Source organism: Lissotriton vulgaris, chromosome 10 (genome assembly GCF_964263255.1).
Source record: "Lissotriton vulgaris chromosome 10, aLisVul1.2, whole genome shotgun sequence".
Classification (NCBI taxonomy): Eukaryota; Metazoa; Chordata; class Amphibia; order Caudata; family Salamandridae; genus Lissotriton; species Lissotriton vulgaris.
In genome coordinates this window covers 362,862,458-362,881,176 of record NC_141698.1, presented here as the reverse complement: position 1 = coordinate 362,881,176, position 18,719 = coordinate 362,862,458, and the positions used below count along the sequence as shown (strand labels likewise).

The 18,719-nt window shown below is 44.4% G+C and overlaps 1 protein-coding gene across 4 annotated transcripts in view; it reads right to left on the bottom strand.

The window, feature by feature from the left end:
• Nucleotides 1-2,984: 2,984 nt before the first annotated feature.
• The window catches only part of RHBDF1 (rhomboid 5 homolog 1), a 448,564-nt gene continuing 432,829 nt past the window's right edge, over nt 2,985-18,719 (bottom strand). For all 4 annotated transcript variants that reach the window (XM_086941148.1, XM_086941149.1, XM_086941151.1 and 1 more), the window contains one exon: nt 2,985-4,184. In XM_086941148.1, coding sequence (XP_086797274.1) covers nt 3,765-4,184 — 420 coding nt within the window. In that variant the 3' untranslated portion in view covers nt 2,985-3,764. The remainder of the gene's footprint in view (nt 4,185-18,719) is intronic.

The window sequence follows — 18,719 nt, the reverse complement described above, 5'->3', positions numbered from 1 at the left end:
CAATGATGTTGTGGAGGGTTGTATAACTTGTTGTTCTAGCTATAAGGTTATAAAAATTGTCTCACCTCCAATACAGCAGGTGGAGGTACCGAATGGTCCTTGGTTAAAGTTGGCCACTGATTTTGTGGGACCTTTTAATGTGCTGCCCAATAAATATAAGTTTGTGCTGGTTGTTGCCGACTTTTTCAGCAAGTGGTGGGAGGTCCATTTTATGACAGACCCTAACTCTCATGAAGTCATCAAGTTCCTTCTGACAATGGGGTACAGTTTACCTCCAAAGAAATGTCTGAGTTCCTATTCCAATGCGGCATCACCCTCCGGCGTGTGGCCTTATATCACCCAAAAGCCAACGGTTTTATTGAACGTGTGAACCGTATTCTTGTTGAATGTGTTCAGTGGGTTGTTTCATCCAAAGATGACATCAAGGAAGCGGTCCAAAGTATGTTGTGGGTACATCGAACCACACCAAGTGCTGTCACATGTTCCAGTCCATTTGCTCTACTTAGAGGTAGACAAGCTTCCTCTCACATGTGTCCTGCTTGGATGAAAAAGTGGGGTTTGCGGTTAAGATGTCGGGAGACACAAGACAAAAGTGACCCTATGTCATTACCTGCTGTTCCTACACAAAGAGGTCATGGTTCTCGTTTACAACCTGTTGCCCTAGAGGGGAGTGATTTTAAGTCACCTGTTTCAGTGGGGGATTGGGTGAGGATCAAGTCTCCTCTCAATGTTCCCAAGGGTCTGTCAAAATTTGGTCCTCCCGTTTATGTAGATGCTACTTTGCGCTTTGCTGTTAGGGTCAATGGCAAAAATTGGTGGAACCTGTCAAGAATCTATTACATTTCTAGGAAGGTGGTGATGCACCTGGGTCTGGATTCAGAAAACACTGTTAATAAATGTACTCTGAAGTCCTTCCAGCCTTCCCAGGTTGGGAGATCTTTTTTGAAATATGTCCCTCCACGGAGGAGTGGAAGGACAAGTGTCCCACCAAATCGCTTAAATCGTTAGCCTGTTTCTGATTTTCTAGACCTAGTCTATTTTCCTTTTATTGCTTCTCTATCTTTTGATAGCTATCAAGTACGCCTTCTCTTCTCTCTTTATTGTTTTGGCTTTATCTCCCTTTCACATTCTCTTCTGTTTTAGTACATTCCTTTTTCTTCTCCTGTTTCTTTTTTCTTGTTGTAATAATGGAAAGAGAGGAGATGTTGAAGTAGTTTCCCTTTAAGTTTGATCTCCAGTGTCTGTAATGCTATGATGTCATTGTCATGACAATGGAATGCTGTTATTTGAATCCCAGGAGGGTCAGTGCTTGGAAGCTGTGGAGATAAACAGTCATAAAGTACGTGTTCTTACTCCTACCTTGTCTGGCGTAATCATTACATAATCACTAAGAGTTTAATGTCAGATTACATGCTGTGTCACATTTTACTTCCACACAACTACCCATTTCGTGAGTTTATTTTCCACAACTGTACAATAACTTAGCATGTTTACATTGACTGTGTGAAAGAGGCAAGCTCTATTCCTGTTTACCAACTGCACCATTTCCTACACCCACCTTTGGGCATAGCAGCTAGTGAAAAGCTTGTTCCAGGTAACAGTGTGACACCAAAGGCAAATGTATTTGCCTTTGGTGTCAAACAGACACATTCTTCAGACTTCATGCATACAATGATTGGAAGATTGCAAAGCTGTGTTGAACACATAGAATAAGCTTACATTTCTGCTCACTAGCAGCTGAGCTTCACTAACAGGCAAAAACAATCTAGAGATGAAATAACAAAGGCATGTGACCTTGGATTTATCTTTGTCTTTTGATACAATAAATCTGAGAACAAAACATGGCTAGTACCGTTGTGCATAAAACATTATGTTTACATATGCACAGCCTAATTAAACAAACACTAATAAAGTTAATAGGTTTGGCACTGGCTGACAGCCTCTTGGCTTTTTCAGTGCTTTGTTTTGCCATGGTTTTGAAAATGTTATAGTTGTGAAGCTGCTAGCTCCTTGTCAATGTGGAAAAAAATGATGGCTAAAAGCAAAAATATTTTTTGGTCAAAAAAAGCACACATTGCTATAGCAGACCCTAGCACCATAGGCAACCTCTATGTGTGAACATATGCTCTGGTGAAAGAGCAGAATAACATCACTCACAGAAAAGTTAGTTGGCTAACGGCTGCAGTGGCCCGGCTCTTCGGTCCATGCTCTACTGGGTGGACAAACATTTTAAATGACACAATCACAGACCAATGGATGAAGAGGGCTGGCTGAAAGCTCTTATGAATAGGTATATTATACATATCAGTTTAGTAAAACCAAAAGGCCTCCGCTACTGACAGACCCAAAAAAACATGAATGTGTGTTTTTAATTTCAGAATCCTCAGCTTCAGTAAAAGTTTTGTAATTGGCAAACATTTTTGGGAAAAACATACATCTTTTCACAGCATATTTATCAAAATGTAAACTGCAGCATCATATACACTGACTCTATGTCTGTTCTAGTTTAAGAGTCTTAGTCACAATATGTCATGGCTACTTTTGTATGTATAATCAACAGCATTAGGTACTTCAGATCACATTCTAACATTTGAACAGACCTGTGGTTATGCTGATGAGTATGTACATATTTAACATGCAGATTGGTCTTGTGATCAATTAATTATCAATGCAAAGTCGAGTGAAGGAAGCACTTTGAAGCTTGTCCTTGTATACTTTGAGATGTCATTTATGTGATCAGCTAAATAGCGTCTATCAAACAACCTGAAAACAAATAGGCATGAAGGTGTTACTTGACGTTTTCAGTCTACTGCTTATAATTTCCAGAAGTATATCACTAAAGAAAATTAATTAGGCTGGCCATCACTTCGTTTTCAAGTACGCCTTCCTTTTGCGATAAAGCTTTCCAAATTCTGGCAGAAACATTTCACAGGTGTGGTTATCAATAGTATCACAAATATTTTAAAACAAAGGGGACACACTTGTAAAAATGTTATTTCTTTAATAACCTGGAACCTTATTGTTTCTGGAAATTTACAGAATATTAAACAACCATATTGCAAGTTCTTCCTTTACAAGACATTATAGGATGAAATAATTATTGTTTAAAAAGAAACCTGTATGCAATAGAATTTGTTGTGGTAGCTGTCGGTGCTCAATTTTCATTCCTTCAGCTGATCGTAGAACCAGCACTGACAGTAGCAAAGTACACATTGTTCACTTTTGACCAGGCAAAGAAGGATGACAGAGCTAAGTTAGGAATGGTATATTTTTGTAACTGCTGACCCCCAAAAAAATACTTAGATCAAAAATGGCCAAGACTGGTAATTCTACTGTTTCCAGAACAGTTTAAGGAATCACAAAAGAAATATTCCTTGGGTAAAAATAAATAAGACAAACAGTCGTACACTTTCCTTTTTTGTTTTGCATCAGTTAGTGGTAGCTAAAACGCTACTTCGTAAATTTAATCACCACCATAGCAGTAGTAAACACAACTGGTTACAGAGTACTGAAATTAGTATTACAAAAATATGGCAACACAAAATGGTTCAATAAAGTGAACTACAGTAAGGCACAATTGTTCTGTATTCAGAAAAGTCAGGTGTCTTCTGACAAGGCACAAATGGCTTTGTCAAGTGCTAAATATTGCATTTTAATTAAATGTCAGAGTTGATGATCAAACTTTCAGATAATTAAAAACTGTTCAGGGATTTATAATATCATAAAAATTTCACTTTCCAGCATAGAAAAGCAGGTCCATTTCTTTAATGAAGCTGAGCATCAAGATCATATTTCTCACAAAATTTATCGGTAAATGGAATACAAGTGAGGTACTCGCACCATTCACACTTGATCGGGTAAAAATAGAACAAAACCACTAATCCTGAGAACAGTCCAAAAAATATAAGCAGGAATATGATAATCTGGCAGCGTTTCCGATACAGGTCAAATCTGCCAAAACTAATATATGGTAAGAAGGCAAAAGATAAAAAAAATCCACTGATGAAGCCTGAAATGTGTGCAAAGTTGTCGATCCACGGAAGAAGGCCAAATGCAAACAGGAAAAGTACAACTGCCAGCAGTTTGAAGAATGCACGCCAAGGACTTGCCAGAATCTGCCAACTCTGAAAGAGTTCCACAAAGAGACACGCCAGAATTCCAAACTGAGATCCTGCTGGGCCAACCTACCAAGGGACAACAGATTAATAAACTAAACAGATGGCACATTTAAGCAGTTCATCATTATCATTCATTTAACAACAAACATAAAAAAGGAATACACTTGGTCTTTCAGCCTGCATCCACAAGTCTCATATAAAAACATCTGCAGTAAAACGAGCTACATTTTTTTTGTTGAGCACTTTTGCAAGATCAAAACATCGACTTTACCATAAAGTTTGAGAGCTTACTAGCACATTTCATTTCAAAGATACACCATGAAAGCTTAGTAAACAATTCTCAAATTGTGAAATTTACACAGGTACCAGGTCATAACGATTGCTCGGTTTTACATTTTCACATCCACTTTTCCCTTTTCTATTCTTTTTTCAAAGCCATCATCTTGTTTAGTTATCTTTGAATATGTGATGTAACATGTTTTTTTCTATTTGATGGAAGACCCGAGCACCTCCCATAATCCCTTATCCTGTTCCTTTTAGGTCTCGCCTAGGCCGCGCTTGAGCTGTCTCTTCAAGACATGATGTATTCAGGTATGGACTTGAAACTCCGCCCATGTTCCGCACATCTTTTCAATTGACTCCTGTTGCTGTCCTTTCTAAATGGTTGCTATATATTCGTGAATAGGCTTAGTTGTCCCTCCTTAGTACCTCCTTTTCTCCTTAGAAAACCTCCCATAAGGACTGGCCCTTTTACTTGTTGTTACTCGGTGTGTTTTATTTACAGTCTGTGAGCAATATTTTTTTTAAATGACATTCTAGTATTGCACACAGTAGGTGCTTTCCTGCAGGGGAGCAATTTTCAACTCTCTGCTCCTCATCACCCGGAAAACAGCTTTTCAACTCTGCTCTTCATTGCCCGGGGACCGCTTTTAAACTTTCAGCTCCGCTGCTCCTCATTACTGGGGCACTGTGCTTAATGTTACAGAAAAGTACGGTGCAATACAAACAATGGCGGACGCCACTTTTTTTTCACCGCAGGCTCCCGCTTTTGTAAAACACAGCACGCCACAAATAGTATGGGCGCAATATAAACACTGGCAGCCACAGCTTTTTTTCCTCACAGTAGGCTTGTTTGGGAATTAACCTTTTAATCATTTAGCACCGCACGCCACTCCTAACACAGGCATAATACAAACAATAGCGGCTGATGCTTTTTTCCCTCACAGCAGGCTCCCTTGGATTTTAATTAATCATGTTTTTTCCAACTGGCTCCGCACTTGCACTTCAGCAATGGCGCCGCTGCTCAAGCAATGGTGGCCACTTCTTGTGTTTATTTTCAGTGCACTTTAAGTTTCACAAAGGCGGCACTCACCTTTCTTTCCACACAGCTCGCTTTTTTTACAACGCGGGACAAGGAGTAGAGACAACGGCGGCTCCTTCCTATGGGAGGAGGTAAGCGGGCGCATGCAGTTTTCTTGGCTCCCACACTGCTCTCAGGACCCCACCACTGCTGTTTTGCTTGTTCTTAAAAAATTCGGTATTTTATGCATTTACGAATCTTGCTTAAATTTACTTATAAATCATTCTTTTTCTATTTTCCAACAGCACGCCATGCCACACATTAGCGAATCTCGCATAAATTACCTGTTTAATCATTATCATTTTTTATTCTTTCAACAGCGCGCCAAGCCGCTCATTAACTACACAAAGATTTAAACTGTAACAAATGAAAGTACTGCCAGCAAAACAAAACAAAAAAACATTTGCAATGCAATTGGTCTCGTATTTGCGAGAGTTTGTGCTTTTGGGATTGTAAATATTAATGCCTTTTATTTATGTGTTTACAAAGCCTGCAAGCAGTGTTTACGCACATAAATGCAAGACCTACTGCATTGCAAATGCTTGTTTTAAGGTTTTACCAGGTAGATTTTGTTTTTCAACTACACCTATTCCTTATTCCATGGTTGTCCCAAAAGAGCGGAATCAAAGAACGATTTTGAAGATATCCACATGAAATAAATGCACATACAGTGAATCAAAATGTAACTGTTGTGCTAACCTAGCCAGCTCATCTGCCAACTTCTCTATACTTGGGGACTTTAATCTCTACTTTGACGACCCCTTACACACATCGGCGGCAGAACTAATTAAGGATCTTGCGGTCTTCAATTGTCGCATAAAGTCTCTAAACCCACTCATATAAAGGACCACTCTTTGGACGCTATTTTTTCGAACCTGGATACTTTGGTTGGGGAAAACCCTATACCAGTTCCCTGGTCTGATCACTTTATTATTCCATTCACATGGTCCCCACAAGGAAAAATTAGGAAAATAGCCCCCATTCCCGTAAAAGCCAGGCCTTGGTCCAATCTGTCATCAGAACAATGGGCTATTACTTTGAAAGCCTCCAAGCCGGCACCCTCGTCAGATATAGTGACAGCCAACCATAATTTTAACCACTGGATTACAAGTTTCCTGGATTCCCTTATTCCCAAAAAAACTGTGGTATACGGATTCTCTCCGAGTCTTAAAACAGAATTGCAAAAAAACTGAAAACTGAGAGAGCGTGGAGAAAAAACTTTTCCCCAGATTCAAAAGAGAAATATAGGAAAAACATCAACCTCTACAAAGCCAATATTAGAACCGCACAGGCCAGCTATTACGAGGGAAAAATCCTAGCAGCGGCCAACTCAACGCAAGAGATCTTTAAGGTTGTAAAAACCCTCTCAAAGCTTCCCCCTAATCCTGCCTGTTCCGACACTTCAGGTTCCCAGTGTGACAACCTTGTCGAATTCTTCGTCACCAAAATCAACACTATTTTCTCTTCCTTTCCCTCGGTAGATAAAGACTCCCCACTCACTTACCCTGGTAACGGGCAGCCTAGCCTTGATTTTTTTCCGCCTGTAGATATGCCAGAACTAGAAAAACTGTTCCTCAAAGTTAAAAGTGGCTCCCCCAAAGATCCTGCACCCTTACATAGGCTTACACAGGTAGCAGAAGAAGTTCTTCTGGTTATTCTAGATCTAGTCAACACTTCACTCGCATCAGGAATGGTCCCCCCTGCCTGGAAGGAAGCCATGGTGAAGGCCTTGCTGAAAAAACCCACCCTGGACCCATCTGTGTTAGGAAACTACCGGCCCATTTCTCTTCTGCCTGGGATAAGTAAAATACGGAAAAATATGTCAACACGATTCTGTCTTCTTTCATAGAGACCCACAATCTTCTCCACCACACTCAGACGGGTTTCCGCCCGCGTTAGGGAACAGAAACTGCCTTGATCTCGGTAGTAGAGGAAACCCAAAAAATAATTGACTCAGGTGGTACAGCTGTAGTCCTCCTTCTTGATCTTAGAGCGGCGTTCAATACCATCAATCACCACATTTTAATCCAAAGGTTGAGTAACATAGGTATCTCCGGCACCGCTTTGGCCTGGCTCCAGTCGTTTCTAGATAAAAGATCATTTCAAGTGTTCCACAACGAAGTATCCTCCAAAAAAACCCTCTCCAATGTGGAGTACCCCAGGGCTCTTCCCTAAGCCCTACCCTTTTTAATATATATACCCATACCCTTGCCGAAACAGTTCTCCCCTTCGGAGTCCATATTATCACATACGCTGACGACACCCAGCTGGTGATTGGATTCAACAATAAGGACAGTAACCCTTCCAGCCTTAATTCCTGTCTTCAAGAAATACCCTCCTGGATGAGGGACTCCTTCCTGAAATTAAATGGGGACAAAATTGAAATTATGGTCTTTGGAAATCGTTCTCCACTTGACATGAGAGAAATCTGCCTGCTATCCTGGGTCTGGCCCAAAACCCAAGTCAAGAGTTTGGGTGTTTGGCTGGATCAGGACTTATCCTTTACATCCCAGGCGCGGAAGACGGCCGCCACCTGCTATGGTCTCCTCCAAATTACTCGCAAAATTCTTCCACTCCTGCCATTCAGGGCAAGAAAGACCATGGTACAGGCTCTTGTCTTGTCCAGATTGGACTACACAACGCGCTCTATCTGGGTACTCCTACCACCACTATCTCGAGGCTTCAGACCGTCCACAATCGGGCTGCGAGATTACTGCTTGATATACCTAAGATGCAATCCGCAAGACCAGCGCTGAAATCCCTCCACTGGCTTCCCGTTGAGGAAAGAATCAAATTTAAATCACTTTGCATTGCCCATAAGTCATTCCACAACCTTGGTCCCCCATCCTTAGAAACGTCATCCAGCACTACCAGCCCAACCAAGACCTCCTATCCAAATCCCTTAATCTGGCATCCATTCCCAAAGTAAAAAAAACCCAGAAGGGGTGGTCGTCAATTTTCTCTGCACACCGCCAAACTCTGGAACTCCCTCCCGCCCTATCTTCGTGCCGAACCCAACCGTTTCTCCTTTCGCAGATCCCTTGACACTACTGTTCCCTTAACGTGTTCTGATCATCTGCCTCTGTCTATCTTATTTACAACAAGGGGTGGTGAGGGACAGAGTCTCTGAATTAAGCAGAAAGCTCTCACCCAGTCAAAAGATCAGGGCTAGTTCCAACACCGTTTTTTAGCTCACTGCACCATCCCAGTTTCAGAACCTGGCTGTATGCAAATTAGCCTGTTCCTGTCCCAGTGCATGATGGGAACAGGGCAAACCAAACTACAAAAGCCAATTCTTACACTGGGAAGGAAACAAGCTCCCGGGGACCGGTTTCTGGCATTACAGCCGTCTTCGGCCCGGTTTGCTTGAATCCTGATGGTGCAATGAGCAAGGGTCTCACATCTGAGAATACCCTTCCACGCTTAGGGTGGACAAAAATATTTACAACAAGGGGTGGTGAGGGACAGAGTCTCTGAATTAAGCAGAAAGCTCTCACCCAGTCAAAAGATCAGGGCTAGTTCCAACACCGTTTTTTAGCTCACTGCACCATCCCAGTTTCAGAACCTGGCCGAAGAAGGCTGAAATGCCAGAAACCGGTCCCCGGTAGCTTGTCTCCTTTCTGGTGAAGAATTGGCTTGGTAGTTTAGTCTGCCCTGTTCCCATGATGCACTGGGCCAGGGACAGACTGATTTGCATATAGCCAGGTTCTGAGCTGGGATGGGGCAGTGAGATAAATAACGGTGATGGATCAAGCCCTGATCTTTGGACTGGGTAAGAGTGGTCTGTTTAACTCAGACACTCTGTTCATCACCACCCCCTTTTTGTAAATCGTTTTTGGCCACTATAGGTGTGGCAGGGTATACTCAGACATGAGTCCCTTTCTCACTGCTCCATCAGGATTCAAGCAAGCCGGGCCGAAGAAGGCTGAAATGCCAGAAACCGGTCCCCGGTAGCTTGTCTCCTTTCTGGTGAAGAATTGGCTTGGTAGTTTAGTCTGCCCTGTTCCCATGATGCACTGGGCCAGGGACAGACTGATTTGCATATAGCCAGGTTCTGAGCTGGGATGGGGCAGTGAGATAAATAACGGTGATGGATCAAGCCCTGATCTTTGGACTGGGTAAGAGTGGTCTGTTTAACTCAGACACTCTGTTCATCACCACCCCCTTTTTGTAAATCGTTTTTGGCCACTATAGGTGTGGCAGGGTATACTCAGACATGAGTCCCTTTCTCACTGCTCCATCAGGATTCAAGCAAGCCGGGCCGAAGAAGGCTGAAATGCCAGAAACCGGTCCCCGGTAGCTTGTCTCCTTTCTGGTGAAGAATTGGCTTGGTAGTTTAGTCTGCCCTGTTCCCATGATGCACTGGGCCAGGGACAGACTGATTTGCATATAGCCAGGTTCTGAGCTGGGATGGGGCAGTGAGATAAATAACGGTGATGGATCAAGCCCTGATCTTTGGACTGGGTAAGAGTGGTCTGTTTAACTCAGACACTCTGTTCATCACCACCCCCTTTTTGTAAATCGTTTTTGGCCACTATAGGTGTGGCAGGGTATACTCAGACATGAGTCCCTTTCTCACTGCTCCATCAGGATTCAAGCAAGCCGGGCCGAAGAAGGCTGAAATGCCAGAAACCGGTCCCCGGTAGCTTGTCTCCTTTCTGGTGAAGAATTGGCTTGGTAGTTTAGTCTGCCCTGTTCCCATGATGCACTGGGCCAGGGACAGACTGATTTGCATATAGCCAGGTTCTGAGCTGGGATGGGGCAGTGAGATAAATAACGGTGATGGATCAAGCCCTGATCTTTGGACTGGGTAAGAGTGGTCTGTTTAACTCAGACACTCTGTTCATCACCACCCCCTTTTTGTAAATCGTTTTTGGCCACTATAGGTGTGGCAGGGTATACTCAGACATGAGTCCCTTTCTCACTGCTCCATCAGGATTCAAGCAAGCCGGGCCGAAGAAGGCTGAAATGCCAGAAACCGGTCCCCGGTAGCTTGTCTCCTTTCTGGTGAAGAATTGGCTTTGTAGTTTAGTCTGCCCTGTTCCCATGATGCACTGGGCCAGGGACAGACTGATTTGCATATAGCCAGGTTCTGAGCTGGGATGGGGCAGTGAGATAAATAACGGTGATGGATCAAGCCCTGATCTTTGGACTGGGTAAGAGTGGTCTGTTTAACTCAGACACTCTGTTCATCACCACCCCCTTTTTGTAAATCGTTTTTGGCCACTATAGGTGTGGCAGGGTATACTCAGACATGAGTCCCTTTCTCACTGCTCCATCAGGATTCAAGCAAGCCGGGCCGAAGAAGGCTGAAATGCCAGAAACCGGTCCCCGGTAGCTTGTCTCCTTTCTGGTGAAGAATTGGCTTGGTAGTTTAGTCTGCCCTGTTCCCATGATGCACTGGGCCAGGGACAGACTGATTTGCATATAGCCAGGTTCTGAGCTGGGATGGGGCAGTGAGATAAATAACGGTGATGGATCAAGCCCTGATCTTTGGACTGGGTAAGAGTGGTCTGTTTAACTCAGACACTCTGTTCATCACCACCCCCTTTTTGTAAATCGTTTTTGGCCACTATAGGTGTGGCAGGGTATACTCAGACATGAGTCCCTTTCTCACTGCTCCATCAGGATTCAAGCAAGCCGGGCCGAAGAAGGCTGAAATGCCAGAAACCGGTCCCCGGTAGCTTGTCTCCTTTCTGGTGAAGAATTGGCTTGGTAGTTTAGTCTGCCCTGTTCCCATGATGCACTGGGCCAGGGACAGACTGATTTGCATATAGCCAGGTTCTGAGCTGGGATGGGGCAGTGAGATAAATAACGGTGATGGATCAAGCCCTGATCTTTGGACTGGGTAAGAGTGGTCTGTTTAACTCAGACACTCTGTTCATCACCACCCCCTTTTTGTAAATCGTTTTTGGCCACTATAGGTGTGGCAGGGTATACTCAGACATGAGTCCCTTTCTCACTGCTCCATCAGGATTCAAGCAAGCCGGGCCGAAGAAGGCTGAAATGCCAGAAACCGGTCCCCGGTAGCTTGTCTCCTTTCTGGTGAAGAATTGGCTTGGTAGTTTAGTCTGCCCTGTTCCCATGATGCACTGGGCCAGGGACAGACTGATTTGCATATAGCCAGGTTCTGAGCTGGGATGGGGCAGTGAGATAAATAACGGTGATGGATCAAGCCCTGATCTTTGGACTGGGTAAGAGTGGTCTGTTTAACTCAGACACTCTGTTCATCACCACCCCCTTTTTGTAAATCGTTTTTGGCCACTATAGGTGTGGCAGGGTATACTCAGACATGAGTCCCTTTCTCACTGCTCCATCAGGATTCAAGCAAGCCGGGCCGAAGAAGGCTGAAATGCCAGAAACCGGTCCCCGGTAGCTTGTCTCCTTTCTGGTGAAGAATTGGCTTGGTAGTTTAGTCTGCCCTGTTCCCATGATGCACTGGGCCAGGGACAGACTGATTTGCATATAGCCAGGTTCTGAGCTGGGATGGGGCAGTGAGATAAATAACGGTGATGGATCAAGCCCTGATCTTTGGACTGGGTAAGAGTGGTCTGTTTAACTCAGACACTCTGTTCATCACCACCCCCTTTTTGTAAATCGTTTTTGGCCACTATAGGTGTGGCAGGGTATACTCAGACATGAGTCCCTTTCTCACTGCTCCATCAGGATTCAAGCAAGCCGGGCCGAAGAAGGCTGAAATGCCAGAAACCGGTCCCCGGTAGCTTGTCTCCTTTCTGGTGAAGAATTGGCTTGGTAGTTTAGTCTGCCCTGTTCCCATGATGCACTGGGCCAGGGACAGACTGATTTGCATATAGCCAGGTTCTGAGCTGGGATGGGGCAGTGAGATAAATAACGGTGATGGATCAAGCCCTGATCTTTGGACTGGGTAAGAGTGGTCTGTTTAACTCAGACACTCTGTTCATCACCACCCCCTTTTTGTAAATCGTTTTTGGCCACTATAGGTGTGGCAGGGTATACTCAGACATGAGTCCCTTTCTCACTGCTCCATCAGGATTCAAGCAAGCCGGGCCGAAGAAGGCTGAAATGCCAGAAACCGGTCCCCGGTAGCTTGTCTCCTTTCTGGTGAAGAATTGGCTTGGTAGTTTAGTCTGCCCTGTTCCCATGATGCACTGGGCCAGGGACAGACTGATTTGCATATAGCCAGGTTCTGAGCTGGGATGGGGCAGTGAGATAAATAACGGTGATGGATCAAGCCCTGATCTTTGGACTGGGTAAGAGTGGTCTGTTTAACTCAGACACTCTGTTCATCACCACCCCCTTTTTGTAAATCGTTTTTGGCCACTATAGGTGTGGCAGGGTATACTCAGACATGAGTCCCTTTCTCACTGCTCCATCAGGATTCAAGCAAGCCGGGCCGAAGAAGGCTGAAATGCCAGAAACCGGTCCCCGGTAGCTTGTCTCCTTTCTGGTGAAGAATTGGCTTGGTAGTTTAGTCTGCCCTGTTCCCATGATGCACTGGGCCAGGGACAGACTGATTTGCATATAGCCAGGTTCTGAGCTGGGATGGGGCAGTGAGATAAATAACGGTGATGGATCAAGCCCTGATCTTTGGACTGGGTAAGAGTGGTCTGTTTAACTCAGACACTCTGTTCATCACCACCCCCTTTTTGTAAATCTGTCTATCTTAAGCGCTGGGAGGCCTCCGGGTAGCCATGCGCTATATAAATACCACTCAATTTCGATTTCAATTTCAATAAACAGTGGTTATTCTGAAAACTTGCCTAGATTTGACACTTTTTTTCTTATGTTGGCAACCCTGCCTCAAGCAATACCTGTCACCCACCCTAACCTTATGCATGTCTCCTTTTTCTTCACCCTATTACAGCAGCGGTGCATCCATTGGGGCATAGGGGCGTAGCCCCACTAAGCCCTGGACGCACCGTGGCACTGCTAAGCTTAATAAATATAGCTGCTCAAATTCAGTAAAACGCAGCACGGGAGTGAGAGAGACACGGATCATTTTGTCAATGCCTGCCGGAGTGCGCAGGGGGCGTGGGGGTGGGGGGGGGGCGGGGCTGCTGGCCTACTGCAGCTGCTTGAGTGACAGTCTGCAGCAGGCCAGCACTGTACGCATGATACTGCCGGGCTCAGACTTGCCAGCGCATGCGCTGATGCCCTTAGGCATAGAGAAGGGGCCGGGGGTGAGGCTTCAGCCGGGCCGGGTTCTAAAGGCTGCCCAGGGCGAGCAGTCCATGTGCCATCCTAGCCAATCCTGGCGCAGCAAGCAGCGCCAGGATTGGCTGCCATCACGCAACGACCATTATTGGATGCCGTCCGGTCATTTACATTGCCAGCACGTGGGCCCGGGTCTCGGTTTCCCCTCACTTGACTTCTCTACTTCTCGTCTACGGTCCTTCCGGCGGGGGAACAGGAGGCACTTTGCAGCCGACAATGAAACCTTGGCAGCTAATTGCAGCCGTGGGAGATGCCCTTCAGGTAAGTCAGGATAAGGAAGCTTTAAACATTGTAATGGAGGGTTGGGAGTAGGGAGGGGAGGGGGGCACGAGTGATGCAAAGTACATGCACACCCTGTCACTGCATTTCAATCATGTACAGAACCAGAACAATATGGCGCGTGCAGTGTCTGAGGGTATTAGTGGAGACCAACAATAACATGATGCCGTGTTTGGTATGTTGTAGTGCGATGCATCCATTTCGGGGACAACAAGTGCATGCTTGCCTCAGTGACGTCAGTGCGAGCCAGGGCTGTCTGTCTTTTCTTCCATAGCCTCGTGTTTTTCAGGGCGCGTGAGTAGTATAATAGTAGTTCGTCCCAGACCGGAGTTATTTCATCCTCGGCTCGTACATTCCTCTTAGTCGTTTCCCTTGGAATGTTCTGCTTTACTCGATTCCCAGCAGAGAACATCTGGGTCTGTACTGCTTGAGATGTGTGCGCTAGTTGAGATGTGAAGTGCTTGGTTCAGAGGCTCTTGCATTGCAGTAGCAGTGACGCTATGTTCAGTGTTTAAAATATGTGGTGCAATCTTTGAGGCCCTCTCTGCGCGCTCATTAGTGCTCCATTCGGATGCTCTTCGCACTAATTGCAGACTCTTATTTCTTGGGCGTGGTATTAAGTCCAGTAAGGACGCTTCAGGATCTATCAACTCCTTTCTGTCCATTCCTTCGGAAAGTACCTCTTGACCTTTCCCCAACATTCTGCTATTATTGGACATTAGCAGAGAATATATTGGAAAGACTCCTTTTTGAGGCAGCATTAGAACAGGAGGCCCCGGGGCCCGAGGTCTGGTACATCTTGATTATTTTTCATGGGGTGAGTTGTGCTCTGTGTAGATAGTTAAATTGAATTAACTTCAAGAGTGCGTTCTCTACAATTTTTGTTGTGTAGCTTTGTTCAGTTGCCTGCCGTCATCGCTTATTATTAAAGAATATTTGATCATATTCGGCAGAGTTTTGTTCAATAATGTAACTGCCGTTCTTCGTTATTGTTTAAAACCATAGATTATGTTGTAAAATAGGCTAGTAGTTGCACTGCTAGTTGCTGTGTCTTTTGCTGCAAATAATATGTGCAGATTAACTGTGATTTGTTAACTATGGACGCTTTTGTAACCCCGTTTTTGCTCCCCGAGAAAGCAAAAACGGGGCACACAGAGGGGAAAAAACAGTGTCACAGAGGGCAAAAACGGGGCACAACAGAGGGGAAAAACGAGTGCCAAAGAAAGCAAAAGCAGGGCACAAAGGAGGGGGAAAACAGTGGCACAGGGAGCAAAAACTGGGCACAAAGGAGGGGGCAAAGAGGGCAAAAATAGGGCCCAACAGAGGGGAAAAACAAGTGGCCATGTGTTTGGCGTGGGTTGGTAATTATACACACCTCTGTAGCAGTGTCCAATTGGGACAAAAAATAGGCCCGGACACCAAATTAAATATGCCCCCCCCCCCCGCCCCCATCAGATAGCTAAACAAGTGGCCCACATTTGCAAATCAGGACTGGTTTAACTTTGTAAAGACATTAAGTATAGGTGTTTTGCAAGGTGTCGGAGACTATCCATCTGTGCTTGCTGTAGCCAACGTTTGTGGTAATATCAGAGAAATCAACTGTAAAAACCGACCTACCACACCGTAAAATAGGTCCACGAACAATCCCAAAAATAAATTACCTATACGCTGACTTGTCACACCGGCCCTTCATGTACTGCCAGATTGTCCTACAGGCCAGTGCGACCCTGTTGTGTAATATAGGTAAGGAGGTGCAGTGCTGATTGTGCTTACTGGAGTTTTGGTTGCAAGTAATGTTGAGTCCGGCAGTGACAGGGATGCTGGGATAGGGGACCGGAGGCAGGGAGGAATTGATATGTTTGGCGCCTGTTATTGTGTGCCTGCCTCCAGAGCTGCCCAGCATTAACACAGGCAGCTCTGTGTTTGTGAGGGGCTTCCGGCTGTGTGATTAGAATAGGGATTGAGCGACTGATGGAGTAATCACCAAAAAGAAATGTTGTCTGCCTCCTGCCGGCACCCTGCTTGAGAAAGGCGCATGGTATGTACGCATGAGGGGGCTCGCTGGGGGGAGAGGTCTTGTGTTTTTGAAGTACAAAAACCCCCACCCACCCCACAGCCTTGGAGTATGTACTTTCAACTCTTCGGATACGCATCCATACTGTGCAAACAGACATTTGATTTCTTGAGGAAGAATTAAATTAGAGGGCATTACACTGACGATGCCTGTTATCTGTAATACGGTAACCATAGCAATAATGTAGATACCCATGCATCTGCCTATATTCCTTCACTTGGTAAAACATGTATATACTTTGACATGATGTGGTACATTTGTTTTTGTCTGACTGCAAAACGCTGATACCGAAAATGGAAACTGCAGCTTGCACATTGTGTGGGAAAGCTCTAAAAAAGGGTGTTCAACCAAAGTTTTGTGAGAACATAATTTCTATATGGTTTGAGCACATCTACTTATTTGGGTAAACACCAAAGCTAAAAATAAGCGAGGCATTTTAATATGAGCTCTTACACGTAATATTGTTGTTGTAATTACACTCTGCCCGAATGTACTTATTTTATTGGCCAGTTTTATTTCACTGCCATACATATTGATGATGGGTGTATTTTTTCATGTTGCAGATTACTTGGTGGTTTGCAGTGTGATATTGCCGTGTCCAATAGATGTTTGCTTGGGTTAATTAAATGACTAACTTTCCCGAGTTGAATATCCCAGAGTATGCCCCCAATAAGTTTAAATTTAGTTGCCAAACTATTTCCATTGAAGTGCTGAATTTCTTAGGCAGGACCCGCACAGCGCAGTGTTAATGTGTTCACAGTGTATCCTTTGCTGTCTAGGCATTTCAAACAAATGTGAGTAGGCAGTGTGCACGTTAAGGAATTGAAACTGTTCTCCTTTACTGTTTGGCAAACATTATACAACGTTATTCAAGCCTAAATAGGTCGATTGACCTTGTGAATTTTTTGTGTGGATCTCTTGCTCCTCCCAAAAACATATGCACAATATTTGCACTTCCAGAGGTGCACTTGGAGCACAAATGTGTGATATCTCGCTCATGTGGGGACAGCAGTGGGCGCTATTCGAGCCCCTCCGGCTAACAGTGCCTCAGAACCAACTTCCCCTGATGTACACTTATCTATGCCAGCTGTGCTCTAAGAGTGATTGTCAGTGCCTGACGCATCTCTAGTTCTAGAAGTTACCATGAAATGGCCCCAAGTCGACAGGACTATGATAGGCAAACCACTTAAGGCATCTACTATGGCAATGACATTGATAATCACTTATTAATATACTTTGTCCACAAATAATGAAATCAGGTCAGTGACTTCAGGAGCGAGTGGGCCTATACCTGTATACTTGCAGGTCACAGGTTCAAGTTGCAGCAGATCATCCTTTCAAAGTAGACGGTTTAAGTAAAAGCGTTCTAAGTAGTATGTAGTGTTTACATTTCGTTTAAATTAAGTTCTCAGAACCCCGATATCACTGAAAACAACGAATTGGTTTATTTTGTAGAAATATACCTGGAAGTTTGAATACAGTATATCGGATTATTAAATGTTTTAGGGCTTTTGCCTACAGCAAACATAATGTACTCAAGGTAATTACAATATCGGTGATTACTGCATGCAGTTCGGCAACCTACTCCTGCTGCTTTGTCAACAGAGCAAAGCAGAACATTATTTCAGAAAATGAAGTAAGATCTTTCCCAAAATGAAGGTAGCCTACGTGGTTCCCCCCCTTTCTCTGCTTTGTGTGATCAATTGCACATTTTTCCATTAAAACAGCTACTTCTTAGTACCTCGTGCAAACAGGTTGTATTTTCTCACTGCACCATCAGGATTCAAGCAAGCCGGGCCGAAGACGGCTGAAATGCCAGAAACCGGTCCCCGGTAGCTTGTCTCCTTTCTGGTGAAGAATTGGCTTGGTAGTTTAGTCTGCCCTGTTCCCATGATGCACTGGGCCAGGGACGGACTGATTTGCATATAGCCAGGTTCTGAGCTGGGATGGTGCAGTGAGATAAATAACGGTGATGGATCAAGCCCGGATGTATGACGTTACTCCGCATACTTTTACTCCGCATACCGTTACAACGCGACTTTTACAACGCATACCATTACAACGCATAGCGCTTTGAGGTGCTGGATAGTGGTAAGTATAATTTACTATTCTAACTCCAGTCCCCGTGGACCCTAGGGAAGGTGTTGGATAGTAAATTATACTTATTCCCTATCCTAGAGTGCCCCCCAGCGCAATGTGTTGTAATGGTATGCGGAGTAAAAGTCGCGTTGTAATGGTAGTGCGGAGTAAAAGATGCGTTGTAACGGGTGTATACCATCAAGCCCTGATCTTTGGACTGAGTAAGAGTGGTCTGCTTAATTCAGACACTCTGTTCATCACCACCCCCTTTTCTGAATCAGCTTTGTCAACAGAGCAGAGCAAAGCAGAACATTATTTCAGAAAATGAAGTAAGATCTTTCCCAAAATGAAGGTAGCCTACTTGGTTTCCCCCTTTCTCTGCTTTGTGTGATCAATTGCACATTTTTCCATTAAAACAGCTACTTCTTAGTACCTCGTGCAAACAGGTTGTATTTTTGTAAAAATAATTATACAGGTTAAAATATCCTGGCTAGCTGGTGTGGGTGCTTGTGCAGGTGATCATGGGAAATTCCTTTTCTATTTTATGTACTTTAAAGTATTATTAGGGTTTGGTGTTCCATAAGGACGCACCAGATCGTGATTTTTGATTCGT